This window comes from Hemiscyllium ocellatum, chromosome 31 (assembly GCF_020745735.1).
Source record: "Hemiscyllium ocellatum isolate sHemOce1 chromosome 31, sHemOce1.pat.X.cur, whole genome shotgun sequence".
NCBI classification, from domain to species: Eukaryota; Metazoa; Chordata; class Chondrichthyes; order Orectolobiformes; family Hemiscylliidae; genus Hemiscyllium; species Hemiscyllium ocellatum.
The window spans coordinates 53,167,357-53,188,325 of record NC_083431.1 but is presented as its reverse complement, the minus strand read 5'-3'; the positions used below and the strand labels follow the sequence as shown (position 1 = coordinate 53,188,325).

General features: G+C 40.4%; 1 protein-coding gene across 2 annotated transcripts in view; it reads left to right on the top strand.

The window, feature by feature from the left end:
- The window catches only part of LOC132830572 (protein CASP-like), a 596,312-nt gene that overhangs the window by 487,803 nt on the left and 87,540 nt on the right, over positions 1-20,969 (top strand). The window contains exon 20 of one of the 2 annotated variants that reach the window (XM_060848389.1): positions 10,989-11,285. The exons of the other annotated variant lie outside the window; for it this stretch is intronic. Coding sequence (XP_060704372.1) covers positions 10,989-11,285 — 297 coding nt within the window. The remainder of the gene's footprint in view (positions 1-10,988; positions 11,286-20,969) is intronic. 2 annotated transcript variants of the gene reach the window in all.

Sequence of the window (20,969 nt, the reverse complement as noted above, 5' to 3'; positions counted from 1 at the left end):
AGAGGAATAACACATTGACAGTACCAGGTGTTGAAAGTAGGTGGAGAAGTGGGTCTGCCTTGCAGAGAAAAGAATATGGTACAATGAGGCAGAGAGAGGCACCATGTTTCCCAGAACCGTATTCTCATGAAGGGTTACCGAACCCAAGACATTGACTGTGTTTTCTCTTGACAGATGCTGTCGGACCTGCTGTGTTTCTCCAGCAGTTACTACGTTTGTTTCAGATTTACAGCATCCATTGATCTTTGTTTTATTTTACCAAGTTTCTCAGATATAGCAGGGGAGGCCTGAGTGCAAGCGTTGGAGAGGAGTGTGAGTTTCCACAGAAACTAGCAGGTCCTTCAGAAAGATGTTGCAAAGGCAATGAGAGCAGCAAGTCGATATGGTCTGTGGGACCCTTATTGCATTGTAAGAACGTATTTGATGGCCTCACAGGAATGATTTGCCTTGTTTACTGAATTCATCCTCAAATGCTCTATCCTTCTAACGGAACCATTGACTTCATCTCTTTTACACATCCCCTTTCCCCATAATCCATAATTTCTTCTCATTTGCAAGCTGAATACAGTGGTTAAACTGGCACATCTGACTTCCCCATTATTCTTCACCAAACTCCTACCTTTGTGCCTTTCTCCTTTCAAATCCATAAGAGTGTAAATAAAAAGAGCAGCAGGGTATTGATGAACAAAAAATGTCACTTGACCTCACGATGACCACCACTACAAATACTAGCATACACAATTCTTTACATATAGACTCGATCTGTCTATAGAACATAGAACATAGAACATAGAAAGATACAGCGCAGTACAGGCCCTTCGGCCCTCGATGTTGCGCCGACCGAATCCTACCTAACCTATACTAGCCCAATAACTTCCAAATGCCTATCCAATGCCCGCTTAAATGACCATAAAGAAGGAGAGTTCACCACTGATACGGGCAGGGCATTCCATGAACTCACAACCCGCTGTGTGAAGAATCTACCCCTAACATCTGTCCTATACCTACCACCCCTTAATTTAAAGCTATGTCCCCTAGTAACACCTGACTCCATTAGCGGTAAAAGGTTCTTAGTATCTACCCTATCTAAACCCCTAATCATCTTATACACTTCTATCAGATCTCCCCTAAACCTTCTCTTCTCCAATGAGAACAGCCCCAAGTGCCTCAGTCTTTCCTCATAAGATTTTCCTACCATTCCAGGCAACATCCTGGTAAACCTCCTCTGCACTCGTTCTAAAGCTTCCACATCCTTCCTATAGTATGGCGACCAAAACTGCACACAATACTCCAGATGAGGCCTCACCAGAGTCCTATACAACTGCAACATGACCTCAGGACTCCGGAACTCAATTCCTCTGCCAATAAAGCCCAGTACACCATATGCCTTCCTCACAGCATTATTTACCTGGGTGGCAACTTTCAGAGATCTGTGTACATAGACACCAAGATCCCTCTGCTCATCCACACTACCAAGTAGCCTCCCATTAGCCCAGTAATCCATCATCTTGTTATTCCTACCAAAGTGAACGACTTCACACTTAGCTACATTGAATTCCATTTGCCACATTTCCGCCCAGCTCTGCAACTTATCTATATCCCGCTGTAACCTACCACTTCCTTCCTCACTATCCACAACTCCACCGACTTTTGTGTCATCCGCAAACTTGCTTACCCAGCTTTCAAGTCCTTCCTCTAGATCATTTATAAAGATAACAAAAAGCAATGGTCCCAAAACAGATCCTTGTGGTACACCGCTAGTAACTGCGCTCCAAGATGAACATAATCCATCAACTACTACCCTCTGTCTCCTTCCAGCCAGCCAATTCCTAATCCAAACCTCTAATGTATCCTCAATGCCATACCTCCGAAGTTTTAGCATTAGCCTACCATGGGGAACCTTATCGAACGCCTTACTAAAATCCATATACACAACATCTACTGCTTTACCCTCATCCACTTCCTTAGTCACCTTCTCAAAGAACTCAATAAGGTTTGTGAGGCACGACCTGCCCTTCACAAAACCATGCTGGCTATCCCTGATCACGTTATTCCTACCCAGATGTTCATAAATCTTATCCCTTACCATTCTCTCTAAGACTTTGCCCACCACTGAAGTCAGACTCACTGGCCTATAGTTACTGGGGCTATCCAAGTTATATGTCAAGTCTATGTCAAGTTATTAAATGAGACAGCCAGTTGGTGCCTCCATCACCACCTCTGCCTACTTCTGTTTCGCTTGCTCTGTCTATCTTTCCTTTCCCCACTCAGATCAATTTCAGAAGCTCTGACTAAAGTCATGCAATCGTACCTTGGTGCCTTGCAAGTCAGCTTTCTGCTATGCAGGCTAAGACCAGTGCCATCATGAGTGCAGATATCAGTGCTCAAATGGGGTTTTCAGGGTGTCTCAGCATTCCAGCAATTTGTTGTGTAACAGCTGAACAGTTTTCTTAAATGTTGAGTTATGTCACATTGTTTCTGTGAGACATGAACCTTTTGCCCTGACTAAGGATTTTTTTTTTTGTCCCATTATTGCTACTGCACAAATGTCTGTCTGCCAGCCAGCTATTCAGGACTGCTGCCACCAGTGCCCAGATGATGCAGCTTGCAACTAGACCCTCAATGCCAGAGGTGCTCGTGGGTCCCTCGCAAGGCTATCTGAAGTTCACTCCATTTAAACTGAATGGTCTTCTATCCACTGGGATACTAAGCCCACTGGGACCACACAACAAAAGAACACTATGCCAAGCAAAACAAGTACTAATAGAATGCCCAAGAATGATTAGTTGATTTTGGCGCAACATTGAATCAAACACAAGAGAATGCTGGAGAACCTCTGCAGATCTGATAACTTTAATTTTCTCCACATATGCTGACGTTTGGAGTCTGGTATGTTCTTCAGAATATTGAATGATTTGTTTAAAATGTTGGCTTGTTTAGAAGTGTTGTGGCTAAGAGAACAGAGGGACAATAAGGTGTGAGACTGTACAATTGAGTATTAAAGTTGTGTTTGTTGGTTACAATCAAAGGAAGATAAGAGCAGGACTAAGTCATTCAGTTGTTTGCAGCTGCACCACCATTCCAAATAATAACTGATTGTCTTCTCATTGCCATTTTCCTGTGCTGTTCCCATTTCCCTTAATGTTATCTATCTCTATCTTGAACATACTGACTGAGCTTCCACAGATCCTCGAGGTAGAGAATTCCAAAGATTCACCACTTACTATGTGAAGAAATTCCTCTTGATCTCAATCCTAAATGGCTTGCCTCTGATTGTGAGACTTTGCCCTCTGGTTCTTGACCTCCAAACTAAGGGAACCGTCCTTTTTGTCTCTGCCTGTTGAAGAGATTTCCAGACTCAGACCTTGAGCATTGACAAATTTTATTGCATGATATCATGGGGAGCACCTTTCCAAAGTGCTCCCAATCACCGTGGATTTGTATATTTCAACAGATGCCGAGCTGACAGTTTCTCAGGACTGTATGTAACAAGCTATTGTTTTCAGACCTTCAGCCAATATATGCTCCAGACATTGCATTCACCCGTTGATAACATCTGGTTGGTTTGTTAGTTATGTGGTTGTTACAGAATGTTCTGGCAGACTATGGGCCACCCAGGGCAAGGGGCCAAGCCAGGCGAAGCAATATCATGACTGACTAAAATGGCTGCAAACTAGCAGGCCAGCGAAAAAAACAGCTTCCATACTACCATGTCAAGCCCCTTAAGAATTTTGTAAGTTTCGATGAGATCATTTCTCATTCTTTGAAATTCTAGCGAGTGCAATCTCTCCTCATAAGGCAGTCCCATCGTCTCTTGAACCTCCCATATACATCTTCTGTGAAGACTATATGCTTAGATAAAAAGACCAGAACTGCACCCAGTACTCCAGGTGCTGTCTCACCAAGGTTCTATACAATTGAAGCAAGTCATCTTTAATCATATACAAATCCCCATGTGATGGAGGTAAATATACTATTTGCCCTTCTGATTGTCTGCTGCACATGCATGTTAACTTGAATTCTCTTTGCATCATTATCATCATCACAATGCAGATTTCTCACCTAGAATGGTTTCATCTGCAACTTTGGAAATAACACATTTAATCTCCACGTTGAAATCATTGACCATAAGCAATAGGAACAGGAGTAGGCCATTCAGCTCCTTGAGCCTGCTCCACCAGTCAAAAGGATCAAAGTTAATCTGACAATCCTCACAACAACTTTCCTGCCATTTCCCTATAACCTTTGATTCCCTCTACTAATCAAGAATCTATCTTTTCATATAGATTGTGAAAAGATGAGGCTCAAGCACTAATTCTTACAATATCTCATTAGTCACACCTATTTATTCCTACACACTCTATTTTCATTCCATTAACTAATCTTAAATCCAGACTATTATAGTTCCCCATCCCATGTGCTACAATTTAGTTAACTAACCTGTGTGGCACTTTCTGATAATTCAAATGCATTGTGTCTGCAGATGAGGTGACTGCTGACAACCCAGCCAGAAAGAGAATGTCCTGTGAGTGTCCTTCTTTTCTTCTGCTCTTCTTCCACTACCACCACCTGCTGCTGCACCTCAGTTTGCTTATTGTAGCCCTGTTGTCAAGTGCTCTGCTGTCAGAAAAGAAGAAGATGCTGCAAATAATTACATTACGTGATATAGTCTCCAGTGAGTGATCCAGGATCTTGACACTAGGTCCAGGCAGCACACTTTCAACCCAGTGGTCTGCCCAGTGATGTTCTGTGCAGCAACATTACTGTCAATATATAAATGTCTGACTTTTGTATCAAAGTCATGGAGCAAGTGGTCCCTAGATGTCCATGTTGCCAAGGTGGTTCAGGCTCTGAGAGAACATTGGAATGGTGTAGAATGAAAGCGTCATTGCCACCACAAGGATGCCTGATATTCTCCTGTATGATGAGTTTATCAAATGAGAAAATTGAATCCTTTGTGGTTGCAATACTTCTGCATATAGGTACAGTAGTTACAAAGTGACATGTGCCAGTGATGGAACCCTTTACAGTGGGGAAGCTCATAATACTGTACATGTGCATACTCTGGCATCTTCTCACTGGCCTGAGAGAACCTCAGGTACTTGCTCTCCTGGGCATAAGGAGTATCAGTCAACTTTGGTATGCAAGCTGGGACCAGGTCAACGTGTCACCTACTACAACTTAGACAAATCCCATTGTAAGGATATTAGTTATCGTGCTGTTCATAGCCACTGCTGGTGCTATTCTTTTCCCTACTCCAAAACATCAGACGTCATCCAGGTTGAAGTAAGGGAAATATTTTCCTGACGGCTTTCAATGGATAATGCCTTCTCCTGTTCCTCTCTCAGTCAACAGCTTATTTTTCTCTGTGTTGCCCTTCTAAATCTCCTGTTATGTTGCAGGCAGAGAGGTCAGAAACTGCTGAAGCTAAGATTGGGAACAAGTGACTCGAGCAGAATTGGTAGAGGAATTGAATTCCGGAGTCCTGAGGTCATGTTGCAGTTGTATAAGACTCTGGTGCGGCTGCATCTGGAGTATTGTGTGCAGTTTTGATCGCCATACTATAGGAAGGATGTGGAGGCACTGGAACGGGTGCAAAGGAAGTTTACCAGGATGTTGCCTGGTATGGCAGGACGATCGTATGAGGAAAGGCTGAGGCACTTGGGGCTGTTTTCATTGGAGAAAAGAAGGTTTAGGGGTGACTTGATAGAGGTGTGCAAGATGATTAGGGGTTTAGATAGGGTTGACCATGAGAACCTTTTTCCATGTATGGAGTCAGATATTACGAGGGGGCATAGCTTTAAATTAAGGGGTGGTGGATATAGGACTGATGTTAGGGGTAGATTCTTTACTCAGCGAGTCGTGAGTTCATGGAATGCCCTGCCAGTAACAGTGGTGGACTCTCCCTCTTTATGGGCATTTAAACGGGCATTGGATAGGGCTAATGTAGGTTAGGTGGGCTTGGATCGGCGCAACATCGAGGGCCGAAGGGCCTGTACTGCGCTGTATTTTTCTATGTTCTATGTTCTAGAAGCCCAAAACTCAGAATCAAGGCCTTCACCATGTGCAATGCCATTCTTCACCAAATTCAACTTTAAACTTCATTAGGAAAATGCACAGTTCTCAAAACACAGTTCAGTCCAGTGGAGTTTGATTAGGAAATAACCTGAAAGCAATTGATGAGCCCTTTAAATAGCACAGGTGGTTTGGAAAGGATGGGATGTGCAGTCCTTTCTGCTGTTAAATATGTGTTAGGCAGTGCAGTGATAGCTGAAGTGATGAGGTCCAAAATGGAAGCACTGGCATCAAACCAGTGTAGTGTGTACAAACCAGTGTTCATGCTTACACTTAACAACAGTGCTAATGTCCTCAACAAGTTGATATCTATTGCAGAATGTAGAAGAAGATACCAAAACGTGTTTATATCTCCAAAACTATAGGCACTATGATCCTATGATTGGCTTATTGTCCAAGCCCTTCTACCCATTACCACATGGACTTGCACTGATAAGTTTTCTTCCTCAAGCCCCACTTCTTCATCAACTCCCTCTCCTCTTTGTTCATAATCCTCTGTCTTTGTTTCTGTCATTCTTAATATTGTCTTAGCTTGGCATCAATTTCTTTATACCTTCCTGAATCATTCTGTGTTAACATTGTACAAATGCACGTTGTTATAAAATAGCAATTATCTATCTTGAGTATGTCCAACTGAACCCTTTACCCCAAGTGAGGGAGGAAATATCAGTACAGCTAGACCCTGGTTACTTATTGTATATAATGTGAATACTTCTATATAACAGATAGTAAAACTAATTTTATATGTTTAAGGTAGTGGAGCCTTGCTCCACCTTTTCTCTGTCCATTGGTTAGCAAATGCTTTCTTCTTGAATAAATTAATAAACTCGCTCCATCTTTTCCGTGTAACAGTAAATAGAACTAGTTCCCAATGATTCTGCATTCCAAATTGTAGAAATTGCTCTCCTCCCTCCCCTCCCCGACCCCAAATTTTCTGGACTATTAAAAGTTTGATTTCCTTATTACCTTACTGACTTGGATTGAAAATTGGTTGGCTGACAGGAAACAAAGAGTAGTGATAAACGGCTCCCTTTCGGAATGGCAGGCGGTGACCAGTGGGGTACCGCAGGGATCAGTGCTGGGACCGCAGCTTTTTTACAATATATGTTAATGATATAGAAGATGGTATTAATAGCAACATTAGTAAATTTGCTGATGATGCAAAGCTGGGTGGCAGAGTGAAATATGAGGAGGATGTTAGGAGATTACAGGGTGACCTGGACTGGTTAGGTGAGTGGACAGATGCATGGCAGATGCAGTTTAATGTGGATAAATGTATGGTTATCTACTTTGGTGGCAAGAACAGGAAGGCACATTACTACCTAAATGGAGTCAAGTTAGGTAAAGGGGCAGTATAAAGAGATCTGGATGTTCTTGTACACCAGTCAATGAAGGCCAGCATGCAGGTACAGCAGGTAGTGAAGAAAGCTAATAGCATGCTTGCCTTCATAACAAGAAGTATTGAGTATAGAAGCAAAAATGGTCTTCTGCAGCTGTACAGGGCCCTGGTGAGACCACACCTGGAATATTGTGTGCAGTTCTGGTCTCCAGATTTGAGGAAAGACACTCTGGCTATTGAGGGAGTGCAATGTAGGTTCATGAGGTCAATTCCTGGAATGGCGGGACTATCTTATGTTGAAAGATTGGAACGACTGGGCTTGTATACCCTTGAGTTTAGAAGACTGAGAGGGGATCTGATTGAGACGTAAAAGATTATTAAAGGATTGGATATTCTGGAGGCAGGAAACATGTTTCCGCTGATGGGTGAGTCCCAAACCAGAGGACATAGCTTAAAAATAAGGAGTAGGACATTTAGGACAGAGATGAGGAGAAACTTCTTCACCCAGAGAGTGGTGGCTGTGTGGAATGCTCTGCCCCAGAAGACAGTGGAGGCCCAGTCTCTCGATTCGTTTAAGAAAGAGTTGGATAGAGCTCTCAAGGATAGTGGAATCAAAGGTTATGGTGATAAAGCAGAAACAGGATACTGATTTGAGGATGATCAGCCATGATCATAATGAATGGTGGTGCAGGCTCGAAGGGCAGAATGGCCTACTCCTGCACCTATTGTCTGTTGACTTGTTGCAAGTCAGGATTACATTGATTGAGTTTTTAGTGTAAAGCTTGGCAAAATAGTTTGTTTGGGCCACGCAGAATGCCCCTTACAAAGCAACAGCAACACATGGTAAGCATGGAAGCTAGACTTTTAAACTAGGGGCACCAGACATAATCTCACTCCATCTCTCCTGATTAACAGATAGAACACTGAGCTAAAAAGGGAGCACAAGCTTCAGTGTTCTGATGGAATTCATGGCAGTGCCTCGTCAGGAATGGTAGCATCTGTGCAAATGCACTTTTAACGAAGAGGAGAAACTAGATGGGAGGTTAGATTTGCTCAAAATACAAGAGGAGGAAGGCAAATGGCTGTATTTTGTTCTTTATTAAATCCCATTAACATCCTGTTTCAGGTTTGGCAGAACTCAACACAGCAATATCTTATTCGGGTATTCTCAGGTGTTTTAGACAGCTTCGTTTTATGGCCAGTTGCCAAAGCGCAATTGTTTTTAGCTTGTCTTCTAAAAATACAAAAAAAATTTAGAAAAACATATTTGTGAGATTTATCAATTGTGTTCTTGATCGAGGGAAATGAGCAATAACAGAAGTCAGAAAAAAAATCCTCATTGAATGTCATTAACCAAGCAGTGGTATGTTTGACCTTGGTATAGGTTAAAGGACATGGACCTCAGTAAAAATATCTTCATCATGCAGGAGTTTCTGCCATCTCTGACACCATACAGTGAGGAAGATGGATGATCTGCCAAACTACTCCCTCGCATGGGTGAATTAGGAGCAAATTTGGCACATAATTCTCTGGTTGCTATGATTAAAAAGATAGCTTTAATCAGAATGGTATCCTGGATTTTCATTCAGACTTTTAAGGATAAATGTAACATGGGAGAATTTGTAATGTTCTGGTTGTTAAACTACAATATAATTATTTTACTACAAATTACATTTCAGTAAGTAGCACATCAAATTATATTAAATCTATACCTATTCAGTTTTTTCCCCACCCCAAATTTAAAATGTTAATTCATTGCCTTCAGATTAGGAAAGTATGTAATATATTTATAAAATAGTCATTGTTATAGATAATCGGTCCATTTATCAATCTGATAACTGTTTTGGCTGTGAAAGGCATGCCATGTTGTGTCGTATTCTGCCAGTTTATTTCTTCCACTGAAATAAAGCTATTTGCTCCAACACTAACCAAAGATTTCTGAATATAGCTTATCTTCATGTGCACATATTTTATTATGGTTCAGTCTTTGCTGTTAATCCTCCATTGTAAAATATATGACTATATTTACGATTGACCATAAAAACAATTCTAAACAATTGTTTCATTTTCTTGTCAGTGTCAACATGAGATTTTCAGTTCATTTTTTTGAAAGCATACTACATCATCACATTTTATGATATCGTACCTTATGGGTACCTCATACAACCCAGACTATATCTCATTTGTAACTGAAAAATTAGTCTTTAAATAACCAAACTGACTTGTTACAAAAAAGATTATTCACCGCAACTTTGAGTTATTTTCTTGCACCTTTTGAAGGTCATGATTGTTTTAGATCAAGATCGAAATTAATGGATTTATATAGTGCAAGCTATTATGACGATTAAAGTTGTCTCCTTCAGTATTTGCATTTACCGTTATAAATGTTTTCAGGAATGTGATATTTCAGCTTTCCTCTTTGGCCTTATGCAATCTATAACTCAGTACTAAAATTCCTGAGGTATTTCTGTTACAGAATCATATAATGCACAGAAGGAGGCTATTCAGCCCATCATGTTAAAAGTTGAAAAGTTCGCTCCTTCAGTCTTTGCATTTACCATTACAAACGTTTTCAGGAATGTGATATTTCAGCTTTATCATAAAATTTCTGCATGCAGCTACTCTTCTTTGAGTTTGTGCTCAGATTTCCCTTTACCTCTTCCCAGTGTACTATACTTGAAGTGCACAGACATTTTTTCCTTCCTTCTTCTTTTTCTCTCTGTTTTGACAACTTTGCCCTTCTACATTTCACTCCCTGCTGGTTGCTGTGAGGGTTGACTGTACCTCGATGTCCAGACACAGTGTTGGCAGACTGGTTGTAGATCGCATTGACTGCAAGTATTCTGAGATCACACAGTATATACTTAAGCATCCCCATTGTGAATCTTCCCCCCTAATCAACTAAGCAGAAATTTTGCTTGATGTTCCTGCATCTAACCCAGCAGTTTTGACATCTGTCACATGAGTTTTACAAGGAAAAGGAAATTGAGTGGACGGTTGAGAGAAATAACTTGCAGGGCTATTAGAGGGAACAGGGGAATAGGAATGACTGCAACATGGAGAGTGGGCATGGATTAGATAGAACATGTGGCCTCCTGTGTGCTTTGTACCTTCCTAATCTGTGTGGCATAGCCATTCACTGAATTAACTGTTTGAACTAATGGGGTAAATAAAAGTAAAATATTGTGGATGCTAGAAATCTGTATTAAAAACAGAAATTGCTGGACAAACTCAGGTTCGGCAGCACTGTAGAGAGAGAAACAGAGTTAATGGTTCAAATTCAGTGTGACTCCTATTCAGAACTGAAGAATTAGCTATGTGTCTCTTGCCACAGATGCTGCCAGACCTGCTTAGCTTCTCTAGTACTTCCTGTTTTTATTTGAACAAATGGGGTTCTCTTAAACCTGCAATTGCATTTCTGATTTTACTGCTGTAGTAGATCAAATAAAATTCAAAATCTTTGGTGACATTTTGCTTAAAAGTCTGGGGTTGCCTACAGTGAAATGTAGGCTAAAATGCTTTGCAGCAAAGAAAACAAAACTTTCATACTTTTCATTTTGTTCACTTATTTTAGAGATAACCCCAAAGACCTCGGCTAGTTGCAGCCCGGCCCCTGAATCTCCAGTCAGTTCTGCTGAATCAGTGAAGAGTGTGGCTGAAATACCTTCACAGCAATCCACAGCCACAGAAGGTAGTAAGGAGATCAAACCACCCTGTGAACAACCTTCGAACGATCCTCAGGTTCTATCATCACTGCCAATTTCTGGTCAGTCAGCATTAAGCATTCAAGAACTGGTGGCCATGTCTCCTGAACTCGATACGTATGCCATCACAAAGAAAGTCAAAGAAGTGCTGACAGACAACAATTTAGGTATGTAAAAGCATATCTTTAAATGAGAACGACTGAGTCCATTCTACAAACTGACAGCTTATATAAAAAACAAACATTTTTTGATTTATATTTCCCAAACTTTATTACATTATCAAGATTATTCTAATAGCTAAATTGTTTATCAAACTATTTTCAATATCCCAATTTTTATATTAATAGTGCTATTCATTTTAAAACTTCTTTTCACAACTGCAGTATGCCTATAAACAGATGTATTTTATGAGAATCATGCTCTCTCTTTCTTTATATAAGATACTGACAAAATCATGTGACATCTGTACAGATTTTCAGCAGCAAGTTGCCTCTGAGGCCAGTTGGCTGTCTTGATTGCCAGTACTTTGTTTTCTTGTCTGTATCTATCTATTGACTGTGAAAATGGTTTACTACCTCCATACCTCAGCATTTATATTCATTTCTAAAAGTTATGATGCTATTGAGATAATGCAGGACATTTGACCCAAGAAGTGATACCAGCTAGCAAGCTATAGATGTACCAATAACCTCAAACGATATTTAAACTTGGCTATTCCCACAAATGGTTGAGTCAGATCCCATTAATAGGTCAGGCCCCAGTTCTGGCATGGTGTATGTGACCAGGACGTTATGAATATTTGGTGTATTTTACTTGAAAATAACATTGTGAGGCATTATGTCTTCACAGGAAGATTTTTTTTTAAAAGATCCATTGCTGGATCTTTCCTTTGGAAGCAAAGGAGCAGTTTGGAACTACAAGAATAGTAAAGAAAGAACTTATTTTTAGGAAATGGCTTTTATGTTGATTGGGCATTCCCTTCTGGCCCAAAGTTAATGAAGTGCAGCCCTTAAGAAGTTAACAGCGAGGTTCCACACAGAGCAATGAGATAAATAACCAGAAAATTATTTTTTGTTGATATGTGGGGAAAATGTCTACTAGAATGCCAAGTAATATCCTGTACTCTTTCTCATATAATTCCTGGTGTTCTTCGATCTCTACCAGAGAGTGTTTGCATCTTATCCTAAAGATACTGTAGTACTCTATTTGTAATGGATTGAAGGTCAATCTGGAATGTAGGCTGACATAGATAACTAGATCGTGACTCCGAGCTGAAATTGCTTTTACTTAGCTGTTAATAGAATGTCATCTCTACTGCTGCAGGTGATTATATCAAACTGGTATCAGCTCGTGTTTCAATGCCATAAATGTTTTCATAATTATTCACCTATTTATTACTGAAGGCAGTCCTCAAAAATGAATGGTTATTGATATGCCAAGATGCCCTTATTGGCACTTGAATGTGGTGGTACCGTTGGACATAATCACTTAAACTGGCATAATAACATGAAGAGACAAATTGAATAATGACACCCTCTCACCAATGCAGGTGTTACATTAATGTCTCTCAATCTTATTGTGACTTTCAACATGCCTATTCTAACACTTATTTATTAATTGTGTTGGTATAAGACTAAAGTTGAGGATACTTAAATTAAAAGTTGTTTGATATTACCATGATATCTTGACCACAGTTTAAACCTTGTGATTGGATGCTGTTTAATCTAGTGTTTTGCACAAGTATATCACAGAATAACCCTTGAAACACGAGCAAGATGTTTGTTGCGATTGGCCTGCAATTGCATCATGCACCATAATAAGAGCTAACCTCCATTTATCAGTTTGTCAGACGTCTACTGGGCAATGATTGGCCTCTGTGCTGTTAAATGCTGAGGCTGCAGAATGAGCTCTTTCATCAAAGCACAGGAGCTCTTTGTTGCCAAGGACATTTCTGCCAAATGGAGGTCATACAGAGTGTAATATACACTGTATGTGTTATTCTCCAGTAATTTACTACAGGATCTGTCACATGGCACTGTCACTCCTCAGGTCAAACATCAATGCTTTCTCATACCCCCCCAGACTAACACGAATTAAACTCTTTGATGTTAACACTGAAATTATAACATCAAAAATATGGAATATATTGCTAGCACAATGAAAGCACTGTTCCAAAAAAGCTTCTAAAATTCATCAAGTGATCCCTGTTGATGTTTGTGGAGGAAGATCTCTGATTTAAACTTTGTCAAATTACTCTAATCAACTGTAACATTGTAGACCTCCCGTAACAGGACCAGTCGCTCCACTCCTAGCTGAGAAAGCATCATTTTTTCAATATCAGATTAACACAGTATGTGTAAGACTGATTATCCAAATGATCAGTCAGAAATGTATCACGCAACTTGAGTAACTTTCATGCAGATTTCATAGTTGCAGTTTTTTGTAGATTCGTCTCAGTGGAAATACTGCATGCAATTCAATCCCATTTTTTATTATTGTGTACGTTATGATCATTGTTGTGAAGATCCATTGTGTTGTCAATAAGTATAAATTAATTTAAATCACATATTCAGTGGACAAATAGTCAACAAGGTAATTGTTCCTGAGATCAGTTATAATTCAGTATTACTTTTAGTTTATTAGTGTATTTAGAAAATATTTAAAAGATATACAAGATTAATTATAAAAATGAAGTCAGTATCTGTAATCATTCTCAACAAATTTATTTTGCATTCAGTAGCCATTTCAGCCAAAGTGGAATGGTTTTGTGTCTCTGTGTATATACAAGATCTGATAGTTGCATGATCAGATTTTGTTACTGTTGTGTGTAGTAGCTTTAGTTGTTTCTAGCTAATAATGTCCTACTGTTGGGGTTTGTATTTAATACCATTTTTTAGTCCTTTTTAATGCTTATGGACAACCAAGAAACAGGAGGGGAATTTTTTTGAGATTTCCTGTATTTTCTTTGTGCTTTAATTTCCTCCCTAAACATTTTCTGGTTTACGTTTTAAATTGGTGAATGTGAAAAGTGTCAGTTAAAGCAAAAAGAGCATTCTCTCACTTCCTGCGTTATGTGCAAATTACATCTGTTCAAACATGAATCAGATACAGAGCAACATTCTGTCTGCATTGCTTCATCAGACATTCACAGGTCAGGCATTGCACTGATGTAGGCAATGTTGCTCCAACCTCAAAGCAGTGCCTTTTATGACACTTGCATTTGTTTAATTTCTAGATTTATTTAATTCTCTCTATTATTCGTCCATTTTAGTATAAATAAAAACCATCTTTAGGCCATTATTTCTCATGTACATGACGTAAGTATTATAAAAGGAAAAGGTATGGAAGTTGAATAAGCAGTTTATAATGGGAAAATACAGTGCTGTATTTACAAGCTACACTTTAGAGCTATCATTCAGGTTCTTTGCTATTTCCAATGGTTAAAAAATATAAAATATTCTTTCTTTGCTTCACTCTCTTTTGTTTTAATTGTTCATATTTTCTGAAGAGAAAATCCAAAATGGGAGGGCTGCTGAAAAGTTAGAACTGGGCATTCAGGATGAAATCAGGAAAGATATTTTCAGTCTATGGGTCATGGGAATGTGAAGCAAAGACAGGTGAATAAGTATGATCCAGATCACCCATGATCTCATTGAATAGCGGAGTATTGGAGGTCAAACGGCCTGGTCCCACTCCTGCTTTGTGTGTTACTAACCACCCCACTCAGACACATATCTATCCATGGCACTCTAGCCATAGCACTTGCCCAATCATCTCGCATCTCAGCAATCATTGGACAAGAGCTCCAACCACCCAGTTGTCACCTCACCTGACTGCTGCTTCTGGTCTGCCTATCATCTTCCTCATGCCCACAGCAATCCGAAGCTATTGCAGGCCAGATCTCATTGATATTAACTTCTTAAAGGATACTTCAATTCTGAAATTGCAAACCTAACTAGCATACTGAATGTAGAATCACAAGAGGAGGCTATTAGGCCTGTCCTGTCTTGACCAGCTCTCTATGAGAGCAATTCACCTAGTGCCACTAAGCACATCAATATTTCATTTCAATGTAATGATTCAACTTTCTTTTAAATACTATGCTTTGCCACTGCACTCTACAGCAACGCATTTGAATATGAGCTATTTGCTGTGTAGAAAAGATTTTCCTCATTGTCATCGTTCCTTTTGCCAATTACCTTACATCTGTAGCCTCTGGTTCTTGATTTTTCCACCAACGGAAACAGTATCTCCCTGTCTACTTTATCTAGACCTGTCATGATTTTGAATACCTCTACTAAATCTTGAAGTTTCTCTAAGGCGACTAGAACTGGATTCTATAATCTATCCCCATGACATCACAGGGGCAGGAATTATTGGATGTTCCAGAATTTAGATTTTTCAGAAGGGATGGGCAGGAGGTAAAAGAGGTGGGGACTGGCATTGCTAATCAGGGATAGTATCAAAGCTGCAAAAAGGGAGGTCGTTGAGGAGGGTTTGTCTACTGAGTCAGTATGGGCGAAATTCAGAAACAGGAAAGGCGCACTCACCTTTTTGGGGGTCTGTAGAAAAGTCTCAATAGCAACAGAGACACAGAGGGGTAGATTAAGAGGCAGATTTTGAAAAGGTACAAAAGTAACAGGGTTGTTGTCATGGGTGACTTCAACTTCCCTAATATTGTTTGAAACCTCGTTAATGCAAATTTAGATGGAGCAGATTTTGTCAGGTGTGTCCAGGAAGGATTCCTGATTCAATATGTAGATAGGCTGACTAGAGGGGAAGCCACTTGGATTTGGTGCTTGGCAGCAAACCAGGTCAGGTGTCAGATCTCATGGTGGGAGAGCTTTTCATATAGTGAAATGACTTTACTATAATCATGGAGAGAGAGACAGGAGCAGACATTATGGGAAAGTATTTAATTGGGGGAGGGGGAAATTACAGTGCTATTAAGCAGGAGCTGTGGAGCATAAATTGGGAACCGATATTCTCAGTGAAATGCACAACAGAAATGTGGAGGTTGTTTAAGAAGCACGTGCTGCGAATGCTGAATACATTTTTCCCACTGAGGCAAGGAGGGATAGTAGGATGAAGGAACCTTTAATAACAGGAGTTGTGGAATATCTCTTCAAGAGGAAAAAGGAAGCTTACTTAAGATTAAGGAAGCAAGGATCAGGTGGGGTTGTAAAGGGTTACAAGGTAACCAAGAAGCAACTGAAGAATGGACTCAGAAGAGCCTTGGCGGGTAGGATTAAGGAAATCCCCAAGGCATTCTACAATTATATAAGGAACAAGAGGATGGCCAGAGTGAGGGTCAGATCAGGGATAGTGGAAGGAACTTGGGTCTGGATTCGGATGAGATGGGGCGGTCTTTAATGAATGCTTTGCTTCAGTGTTCACTAGTGAGAGAGATCTTGGTGTTTGTGAGGACAGTGTGAAACAGGCTGATGTGCTCAAGACAGGTTGATGTTAAGAAGGAGGATGTGCTGGAAATTTTGAAAAACAGTAGGGTAGATAAGTCCCCTGGGCAAGATGGGATATACCCAAAGTTACTACGGGAAACAAGGGAAGGGATTGTTGCGTCTTTGGCTATGATCTTTGCGTCCTCTGGAGTAGTACCAGATGATTGGCAAATGTTATTCCTTTGTTCAAGAAAGGGAATAGAGATAACTTTGGGAATTACAGACCAATCAGTCTTACGTTAATGGTGGGCAAATTATTGAAGAGGATGCTGAGAGTCACGATTTATGATTATTTGGAAAAGCATAGTTTGTTTAGAGATATGCATAATGGCTTTGTGAGGGACAGATCATACCTCATAAACTTTATTGAATTCTTTGAGAATGTGACAAAACATATTGATGAAGGTAGAGCAGTGCATGTGGTGTATATGAATTTTAGCAAGGTGTTTGATAATGTTCCCCATGGTGGGCTCATTCACAAAGCAAGGAAGCATGGGATACAGGGAAATTTGGCTGTCTGGATATAGAATTGGCTGGTCCATAAAAGACAGAGAGTGGTAGTAGATGGAACGTATTCAGCCTGGAGCTTGGTGAGCAGTGGTGTTCCACAGGGATCTGTTCTGGGACCTCTGCTGTTTGTGATTTTCATAAATAACTTCGATGAGGAAGTCAAAGGGTGCGTTAGTAAGTTTGCCAATGATACGAAGTTTGGTGGAGTTGTGGACAGTGTGGAGAGCTGTTGTAGGTTGCAGTGGACATTGACAGGATGCAGAGCTGAGCAAATCGATAGATGCATCAAAATTGCCAACCAAGTTCATAGGGTTGTTCAGAAAGCATATAGTGTGTTGGCTTTCATTAGCAAGGGGATTGAGTTTAAGAGCCGCAAGGTTATATTGCAGCTCTATAGAGCCCTGGTTAAACCACATTTGGAATATTGTGTTCAGTTCTGGTTGCCTCATTATAGAAAGGTATGGAAGCTTTAGAGAGGGTGCAGAGGAGATTTACCAGGATGCTGCTTGGACTGGAGGGCATGTCTTGTGAAGAAAGGTTGAGGGAGCTAGGGCTTTTCTCATTGGAGCGAAGAAGGATGCGAGTAGACTTGATAGAGGTGTACAAGATGGTGACAAGCATAGATAGAGTGGATAGCCAGAGATTTTTTCCCAGGGCGGAAATGGCTATCACAAGGGGGCATCATTTTAAGGTGATTGAAAGAAACTTTAGGGGAGATGTCAGAGGTTGGTTCTTTATGCAGAGTGTGGTGGGTGTGTGGAATGTACTGCCAGCAATGGTGGTAGAGTCAGATACATTAGGGACATTAAGCGACTCTTGGATAGGCACAAGGATGATAGTAAAATGAAGGGCATGTAGGCTAGTTTGATCTTAGAGTAGGATAAAAGGTGAGCACAACATTGAGGGTCAAAAGGCCTGTACTGTTCTATGCTCTATAACTGAAGGTCCGCAATCCTGGAACAATTCTCATGAATCTTTTCTAAATCTTCCTTCTGAATGTCTTATTAAAATGTGATGCCCAGAACTGAGCTTATTATTTCAGTTGAGGCAAAAGAAACTCTCCAGTGTTTCATACAAGATTGGTCAAAATTTTCTTGTTTTGGCACTCCTCGAACCATAGACATGATACAGTGCAGAAGGGAGCCATTCAGACCATCTTGCCCATGTAAATCCCAAAACACCCATGCCCTTTCTGCACATGGTCCCAGTCCTGTAACTTACAGCAGTTGAGTTGCAGATCCAGGTACTTCATAAAGGCGTTGAGAATCTCTGCCTCCACTTCTGATTCAAGCAGTGAACTCCAGACACCCACAACCCTGTTGCATTAAAAAATATTTCCTCACGTTCTCTCTAATTCTTCTGCCACTTCGCTTGAATCCCTGGTTTTTGAACTCTCAACCAAGGGAACATGTTCTTCCTATCTACTCTATCTCTACCCTTACTATTTAATGCACCCCAATCATGTCACTCCTCTGTTCTAAGGAAAGCATCCCTTTCCAATCTCTCTTTGTAGCTACAATTCTTCAGCCTTGGCAACATTCTAGTAAATCTTCTCTACACTCTTTGCAGAAAAATTACATCCTTCCTGTACTGTGCTGATCAAAATGGCATAAAGTATTCCCGTTGTGTCTTCATCATTATCTTAAACAATTTCATCATTATATCCCAGCTTTTGTATTCCATACCTCTGCCAGTAAAGGAGAGCACTCCATAAACCTTCCTTACAACCTTATCTACTTGTACTGCTACCTTTGCAGTTGCATGCCAAGACCATTCACTTCACCTACCCCTCTCATTATATTCCCATTTATTGTATATGCCAGACTGCCCTGTGAGGCATGGAAGTACATTGCTGGGACTCTGGTAGAGATATTTAATACTTCTGTGACTCCAGGTGAAGTGTCAGATGACTGGAGGACAGCTGATGTATTTCCTTTGTTCAAGCAGGAATAGAACAGATAATTTCAGACCCATGAGTCTCACATCAGTAGTGGGGAAATCATTGGAAAAGATTCTGAGAGACAGGATTAATTGGAAAGACAGAGATCATCTCTCCAAAGGCAGCTTTGTTGGAGGGACTTCCTGTCTGACTAATTTAATTTTAATTTTTACTTTTTTTAAATTTCAAGTTGTTTGAAGAGTTGACTACAGATTTGGTAAGGGTAGTGCAGTTGATGTAGTCTTCAGTAAGGCCTTTGACAAGGTCATATCTGGAAGGCTGGTCCAAAAGGTAACAGCCCACGGAATCCAAGGCAAGTTGGCAAACAGGATCCAAAATTGGCTTGTAAATTGGAGGCAAAGTGTGATTGTGGAGCGTTGTTTTTTGTGATCTGAAATCCATGACCAGCAGTGTACTACAGAGGTAGATTTTGGACTGTCTGCTGTTTCTTATGTATAGGAATGACTTGCATGTAATTTTAGAGATACATAGTTAATAAGTTTATCAATAACATTCAAATTGGTGATGGCGTCAATCATGAGGTTTTGTCTGTGATGTTGATCAGCAGTAAATTGGGCAGAGCAGGAGCAGATAGAGTTTAATTCTGATAAGTATGAGATAACGAATTTTGGAGAGTCCAAGGGAAGGATTTACACAATGAATGGTAGGTCCCTCGGAGTACTGAGAAACAATGGTACCTTGGTGTACAAGTCCATAGATTCCTGAAAATGCCAGCATAAGTGAAGAAGGCATATGAGATATTTGCTTTTATTAGACAAGGTGTGGAATAGTGGAGCAAGAAAATGTTGTTACAACTTTATAAAACATTGGTTGGGCCACAGATGGATTAGTAAATGTAATTCTGGTCATAATCCTATCAGAGTTGTTGCACAGGAGATTCATCAGGATTGTGTCTGGGATGAAAAGTCTCTCTTTTGAGGAGAGGCTGGATAGGCTAGGTTTGTTTTCCTTGGAGCAGAAGTTGTTGAGGGGGGAATCTGTTTGAGGGATACAACACTATGAAAGGCATAGACAGAGTAGATTGCCAGGATCTTTTTCCTCATGACACAGTTTAGTTGGAGTTTCTGAGCAGTTCATGCCTAAGTGCTGCAGCATGCAAACTTAAGATATTGCATTGGCCAAAAATGGGTGCTAAACCAAGCTCAGAAGGTTGCATAATGGAACTGAAAGAGACAGACCCCAGAAAAGCCTGTAGAGGAGCCCAAGAATGTTGAACTAATTTGATTGGAAGTTACTGCTGTTGATAAGAATGAGGAATATGTCTTGAAATATTTTCAGTGCACTATAATTTGTGAATAAAGAACTTCAAGAGGCCTGCAAGGACATGTTAAAGGGTGGGATAAGGGGTTCAGAAGTAATGGGATGAATTAGGGCAGAATGTGGAAATACTGCAGAGATGGCACTATTGGAGGCAAATGAGCAACATAGCTCTAGGCTTGAGATATCCTGCTGAAGAAATCTCTTGAATTATCAAAACTTTGATGTGAGCTTTCCATCTTGTCCAGATCTTGATGGCAGCTGAACAACAAGATCACAGAGAAACATTTGAGGAATCAAAAGCAGTTGTGGAGAAATAGATCTGTGTGTTGTTGACATAGATGTGAAGTGGAGGTGGGGTATGTATCACATAGACAAGGTGCATTGATGGAGCTTTGGGACATTGTAAAGGTAACCGTGTGGAGGATGTGAGAAGTTCTTATAGGAGATCTATAGCCGGCTGGGATCTATCCCAGGTTACTACGAGAAAGCAAAGGAAGATATACCTGGGGCATTAGCAGATATCTTCTCGTCTTCTTTGACCATAGGCAAGGTTCTAGAGCACTTGAGATCAGCCAATGTTGTTCCCTTGTTTAAGAAAGGAGGCAGAGATAATTCAGTAAATTACAGGCCGATGAGCCTGATGTCTGTGATGGGGCAACACT